Here is a 7372-nt window from a genome sequence, read left to right as displayed (position 1 = left end):
TATATTAAAAAATAAAAGTAATAGATTTATAAATAATATCATGTGATAAAAGAAAAAAGATAAAAACATATATAATATTAAAATAAAATGAAGGTGGATATGTATCATTATTCTTTTAATTATATGGAAATGCTTGTTATGATATTCCATGCAGCACAACACAATCTAAAAGGAAAAACTGGTTTAAAATTCTGCTTCCAAATATATATGTGTTTGACAGTCTTCTTTAATAATATAATAATAATATGTATTATAATTTTTAATCAATATATAAAAATAAGAACATTTTGGTCATTCAAATGTGTTTAACTTTAATTTTCAAAAACTATTTTAAAACTGTTTTTAAGATATAACTAAATATGATTGCTAAAAGATAGCTGGGAGAGAATAGCCACATAAAATATAGTTTTAAGAAGAATCAAAGAAAAAAATGAAAACAAAATATTCTTCATATACAATATCGAAGAATTAAGTTTCTTTGAGATGTTTTAGAAACTTAATTATTCACAACTATGTTAGGTAAAATAAAAAAGGAAATTCATACTTTAAAGAGACACTTATTTTTAAAAAAGAATTTTCCAATACGATAAATTTTGAATGAGAAATGAATGAAATTGTTTTAGAGAAGAAAAATATCTTTTTAATAACTTTTTTAACAGACTTGTTTACAACAACATATATGAACCAATAAAAAAAATTATTAAAAAAAGTTTTAAAAATACGATGGTCTTCCGATAAAAGAGAGAAGAAAACTAAACAGGTCTTGAGATACGAAAACACATTTTTCTCTTCTCATGTCGGAAGGACCACATGCATGCAAAATAGGGAAGTTGATGATTTTACTATCTCTCTCCCATTCAATTTCCCGCGTTCCTAATTGGCTACGAAATGAGCTCTCTCACATACATAAACTCCATTTCTTAGTAAAAATTGTATCCATCTCCCTCGTCAAACACAGGCAGATTTTATCTCATTGCAAACAGAAGCATTAATCAGTAGCTGTTGATATTGAATAATTAACCAAGCTGTGAACAAGAAAAGCTCTGCATAATCAAATAGGAAAATTGTGTTTAAGAACAGATATATTGTTGTAAATATAGGTACCTGAAGAGTAAATTTAACTCGGGATACTATGTACCATTTTAGTAAAATTTCTTCCCAACAAAAGCCGGGTCCATGTACCAATCTGATGACTGAAACTTGGATTGGTAACTATCATAATGCATGCAAATTGACGTGTTGTTGCGTGAAGAAGATTGTACTGTAGAGAGGACATTGTTTGGTTGCTGCATTAATTGTATGAGAAGGAACCATTAATGGCGGCCACAGGAAGCTGAATGAATATGATAAACCCAATAATGCAGAAGCAGTTTAAGAGTACCGTGCAAGTGTGAAAAAAAAAGAAATAAATGTGCAGAGGCATTAGCACGGGGACAGAGAGACAACAGGGGTAATGGAATAATAGGGAAAATAAAAAGCAGAAGCCAAGTGGTCAAAAACCCTGATATGCTATGTTATATTGAAACAGTGACTTCATTTCAGAGCGCGTAGGAGAGGAGGACAGTTGAGCAATTAAATCTCTCAGTTGAAGACAGGTAAGCCTCATTTACTTCTTCACAGGTGGCAGTTCAGTAATTTCAGTGAAATCAACCTTCTTCTCTTACATACTCTTTTACTATTTATAATCTCACTCCTTCATTGCACCAAATCGCATTACTCTCACTTTCACATTGTCTTTCTCTTCTTCCTCTTCGTCTTACGATGAAAGTTGTTTCGGATGGCATTGTTGTCGTGTTTGCCTTCTGCATTGTACTTGGTTGTGGTTCGTTGGTAGTGGGGGAGGTTGCAAAGGTTAAGGATGACAAGCATTTGATTCATCCCCCTCATCTGTTGGGGCCTGGGATTATCAAGAGAGGGTTTAAGCGCGGTGGACTTGGTTTTGGTGGTGGTTTGGGAGGAGGAGGTGGCGTAGGTGGTGGCTTTGGAGGTGGTGCCGGGGGAGGAGGTGGTCTTGGTGGTGGTGGAGGTCTTGGAGGAGGTGCAGGTGGCGGACTTGGCGGGGGTGCTGGATTTGGTGGAGGTGCTGGTGGAGGCCTTGGAGGTGGAGGTGGGCTTGGTGGTGGTGGTGGTCTAGGAGGTGGAGGTGGGCTTGGTCACGGAGTCGGTGTCGGTGGTGGTGGCGGACTTGGTCATGGTGTGGGTGGAGGCATTGGAGGAGGAGCAGGTGGTGGTGGTGGCTTAGGAGGTGGAGGTGGAGGTGGGCTTGGTGGTGGTGGTGGAGTTGGTCACGGTATTGGTGGTGGCGTTGGAGGAGGAGCAGGTGGTGGTGGTGGTTTAGGAGGTGGAGGTGGAGGTGGGCTTGGTGGTGGTGGTGGAGTTGGTCACGGTATTGGTGGTGGCGTTGGAGGAGGAGCAGGTGGTGGTGGTGGTTTAGGAGGTGGAGGTGGGCTTGGTGGTGGTGGTGGCATTGGAGGAGGAGCAGGTGGTGGTGGTGGTTTAGGAGGTGGAGGTGGGCTTGGTCATGGTGTTGGTGGCGGCATTGGAGGAGGAGCAGGTGGTGGGCTTGGTCATGGTGTCGGTGGTGGCATTGGAGGTGGAGCAGGAGGCGGTGGTGGTTTGGGAGGTGGTGGTGGTTTGGGAGGTGGTGGTGGCATTGGAGGGGGAGCGGGTGGTGGTTTAGGAGGTGGTGGTGGCGTTGGAGGGGGAGCGGGTGGCGGCGGTGGACTTGGTCATGGTGTGGGTGGAGGCATTGGAGGAGGAGCGGGTGGTGGTGTAGGGGGAGGTGGTGGTGCTGGTGGAGGAGGTGGGTTTGGCGGTGGTGGTGGGGTTGGAGGTGGTGTAGGTGGAGGAGGAGGGTTTGGAGGTGGAGGTGGAGTTGGAGGAGGAATCGGAGGAGGAGGAGGTGGGGGATTTGGTGGCGGTGGTGGCTTTGGAATTAGTGGTGGTTTTGGTGGTGGCGGTGGTGCTGGATTTGGTGGTGGGCACTAAGTAGAATGTAAGAGTGTTGATATAAAGTTGGTGTGCAAGAGTCACTGAAATTGTTTTTTACCCATGTCATGTTTTCTTTAAAGAAAACAGTTGATGCTTATAAGATTTGAATTAGTTATATTTCAGTGGTTTCTACTCTTGTATATCAGATGCTATGCTGTATACATGTCTTCTTGTTTGTATTAATCATGCATCGGAAGCAAAGCTTTGTAAGTTGTACTAATTTTTGCCAATAATATACCATTTTTATGGCAGTGTAAGTTCAATACATGTCTTCAGTTTTTTTTCTTCTTTTTGACAGTTAAACTTCCAAATTTGAGATGTGATTGTTGAATGTGCATTAATGCAACTAACATGATATTTTAACAACTTATTTTAACGAGAGACCATGTATTACAGTTTTGTTTTATTAATGTGTATATTTGAAATGGATGAGTCATATGCCTAATTAATTCAATTCTTATGACCATGATGGGTAAGTGATCCAATTGAAGCATTTAGCATGGCTCGTGACAACATTATCTAAGGGTCATACATCAATGAAAAGCAGATCAATGAAAAGGACACGAAGAATAAAATCAGAAAAGGTTTATTCAATAATCATTCCTAAAGTTAAACACCAGTTCAGGCAAAATTCCATGACAACCCTCCAAGCTAATCTAAACACAAAACAATCTGCAATTAAGCGTGAAAAAAAAAATATTTTAAATGAAAAGGATATCAGGCTTGAGTTATAATAACAACCAAAACCTAGTACCATTTAGGGTTATCTATAATTGAAGCAGTTTTGATTTTAACTGAAGTATACATTTTTTTTTTTCCAAATAATTTTTTGTTTTTGTATTTTTTTATTTTAAATGGCATAAAATACTACAAAATTAGTACGTAAACAATATATTATATTTATCACACCCAAGACATAATATAAAACATATAAAAAAGTGGTAGTAATTTTGAAAATTTTGTAAGCTTATTTTGTTGAAAAATATCAACGTCTATCAACATTTATGCTTTGCTTTCTCAAAATCTGATATTTAAAGGTTCACTAAAAATTCAAAATTCTTTTTTAATTAATTTAAATAAAAGAAGAGATATAATTTTCAACTGTTGAGAAAATCGAAACATAAAGACCTAAAATAATAAGATCTAATTTTTCATTAAAATTTCTTTCTAGAACAAAGTTCTAGGTTTCGCTTAAAATCAAAGCTTATTTATGTTTTAGGCTTTGGTTAATGAAAATTCAGACTTAAATTTTCACTAAAATTTTGATTATTAGGAAAACTAAAACTTATTACATTTTAGGCTTCAATTTTATCAATAACCGAAGCTTAAAACTTTGTCAAAGGTTAATTTTCGTGAAAGTTACAGAGGCGCCAAGTTATTTCTTCATTTTTACGAAAGTTTTCATTGTGAAAACATTGTTGAACGTCATAGTCTCCACTATAAAACCACTACAGCTTTGTCCTGTCGGCGTTGAAAGAGTTCTCAAGGACCTTCACTATCCACTGTCACATTATATGAACATTAATCGTCAAAAGAATTATATTTAGAATAAATAAATAATCATTATAGTGTGTTTTGGTTATGAAGTTGAGGTTATTTATTTTACTATGTTATGTATGTCTTAATAATTTGAGTCTTGATTTTTCTTGTAGTTCGTCTTCAAATCTCGCTCAGTCAAATGAAGATTACTTGCACAAGGTACTCCCATATCAAAGTTAGTGATAATTCTACAGTTATATAAATGAGTATTAAATGCAATCATTTTTTTACTTCAAATTGTATTTATAATTTTTAGAATGAGTTTTTTTATCAACGACAACCTAATCACAATTCAATTATTGGTAATTAATGACATACTCCTAACCATGGCCCAAACACTTTCAAGAAGAAATTAGAGTAATCTATGTAAGGTGAAACAAAGTTTTTTTTCACTAGTCATCATGGAGGTTGAAGAGTATTTACACCATGTATTTCGGCCAAGTAGAGTAAATTTGTTTAAGGCTTGTACTAAGGCCTAATTAGTTTAGAGTTTTTCCTTAGTTGGACATTCAAACCATGTAGAAAGTATGTGTCATGTGTCATGCTCCCATTGAAGAGGATTTTGCTTTAGTAATGACCTCATGACAATCCAGGAATGGAGAAGACTTTTCTTTATGAGTAGTCACATGTCCTTCCCTTATTGGAGAGGATTTGTGGACACTTTGTCCATTCCTTAGAGAGCCTCATTTTCAGTTAAGAATAGCTTGGATGGTAAGGTATGTAAAGTGTAGATTTTTAGGGTTTTTAAGAGACACTCTTAGTCTATAAATAAAGATGTCTCCTCTCTTGTTTTTATCTTTGGTATAAAGTAACGTTATCCATTTATGGCCATAATCAAGACTAGAGCAATCCATGAGACTCCTATGATCATTTTTCTCTTTTCTCTTTGAGTTGGTCTAATCTCTTTTAGAACTTTCAAAAACCATACTACCACCACACAATCACCACATGAACATTTCTCCCTTGCCTTCATAGCTTTTGCAAACACCTTGTCTCTTGTTCATATTTTCATATTTTCCACCTAAGGAACCAAACCATCATAGTTTTTCTTCTAACTTGGATCACCTTGTTTTAGAGAGTTACTATCACTAATTATATTTTGTTATAATCTAATTAATGTTAATGATAATTTCGTGATAATTTAATCGGTTTGTAATATGTGATGATAGTATAATCTATTAAGTAAACATGTCATACGGTTAAACAAATTGTATTCTAAATTTATAGACTTAATTATATTTTTAATCTTTGTTGGGCACACCGGTTTTGTTATCGTAACGTAACTATGGGAATGAAAATGACGGAATGAATAATTTAACATTGATCCCTACATATATACCCTTACCTTGCATTCTGAAGCCACAGGGCCACAGGTTCTGATTCTGCGTGTGGGAAGAACAACGCCTGAAAAGTTTGTTGAGAGAGAGAGATAACTGCTTTCGCGATGCAGAGTCTGCAGCAGAAGGCCTCTGAATGGAGTGGAGTTTCCACAGATGATGCTTTTGCTATCGACGACGGCGATTTGTTTCACACTCTTGGCCTCCAAACCTTCGTTACACTCTCTACCAATTTCTACAACAGGTCCTACTTTTTGTCTTTTTTTTGGTTTAAATTGTTGATGATTGAGTTCAGTGGTTTTGATTTGGGGATTGTTCGATGCTTAGGGTATATGATGATGATCAAGAGTGGTTTCGTTCAATATTTGGGAATTCAGACAAGGAAACGGCAATTCAGAACCAGTACGAATTCCTCGTCCAGAGGATGGGAGGTCCTCCTCTCTATTCTCAAAGAAGAGGTTCATTTTCTTCCCCTGTTTCTTCATATATATATATATATATATATATATATATATATATATATATATATATATTTCCAGAGGTATATAATTTCTGTACTTGGTCTTGTAGAGTTTTGGAGTCGTTTTCACATTAAAGAAATTGAAGCATTCCACATTAATTTCTACAAGTACACACTGAAAGTGAAAATTGACATATAATTTGAAATAAAATACTTTTAAATGTATTCCACATAAAATTAAATTTAACTCACTTTAAATTAATGATGAATTATTTTTACGTCTGAATCTACTTTATAGTTGAAGAACATTGTTAACGAAACAGCTTCCTAATTTATGACATAGTAGGAAAAACATTGATATGATTATCAGCTACCTTCTGTAAAGGATAAAAAATCTTGAGGAAAAAAAAATAATGAAATTCAGGACTATATAATTTGTTCAATGAAAAGAGTAGTGGTTTCTTATAGAATACCCTGAGAAGGTGCAGTTTAAACCTCTTGATATATAAATTGTAGGGCACCCTGCTCTAATTGCTCGACATCGACCATTTCCTGTGACACATGAAGCTACTGAGAGGTGGCTACATCATATGGGACAAGCATTGGACAGTACCTCAGCTATAGATGATGATTCAAAGATCAAACTCACGAACTTTTTCAGGTTTATTTTCTTTCCCACTGCCTTTTCACTTAACAATAATTGATGTCCATAACAACATTACTTTTTCAGGCACACTGCATATTTCCTTGTGGCTGGAGTTGAGCGAAAGGATCAACACCATCACACACCATGCAAGGATGCTGCCCTGAAGCAACACCCATGTAAAAACTTCTAGTATTTTCTTTGTACCATATAGAGAAGGTATCATATCAGATGTCAATTTTACTGTTGACATAAAAACTTTCAGATCATATATAAGGTTGAATTTTTTTATATATATGCACATGAATATTTCCTTGTGATGAAGTTGAGCTAAAGGATCAAAAAGCATCACACAACATGTAAGGATACTGCCCTGAAATGTAAAAACTTAGTATTGTGTTT

The 7372-nt window shown here is 36.0% G+C and overlaps 2 protein-coding genes across 2 annotated transcripts; both read left to right on the top strand.

The window, feature by feature from the left end:
• The first annotated feature begins 1063 nt into the window (after positions 1-1063).
• Positions 1064-3254, top strand: LOC124820799 (uncharacterized). The gene has a single exon (XM_047292565.2). The coding sequence runs from the start codon at positions 1762-1764 to the stop codon at positions 2986-2988; it is 1227 nt and encodes a 408-aa protein (XP_047148521.2). The 5' UTR covers positions 1064-1761; the 3' UTR covers positions 2989-3254.
• A 2618-nt stretch (positions 3255-5872) lies between these two features.
• On the top strand, positions 5873-7372 carry LOC124820800 (group 2 truncated hemoglobin 3-1). The gene is made up of 4 exons (XM_047292567.2): positions 5873-6111; positions 6195-6325; positions 6844-6988; positions 7058-7372. The coding sequence occupies exons 1-4, from the start codon at positions 5975-5977 to the stop codon at positions 7161-7163; spliced, it is 519 nt and encodes a 172-aa protein (XP_047148523.2). The 5' UTR covers positions 5873-5974; the 3' UTR covers positions 7164-7372.

This window comes from Vigna umbellata, chromosome 2, assembly GCF_029865625.1.
Source record: "Vigna umbellata cultivar VRB3 chromosome 2, Vumbellata_1.0, whole genome shotgun sequence".
NCBI classification, from domain to species: domain Eukaryota; kingdom Viridiplantae; phylum Streptophyta; class Magnoliopsida; order Fabales; family Fabaceae; genus Vigna; species Vigna umbellata.
This window is presented reverse-complemented; position numbering and strand designations above follow the sequence as displayed.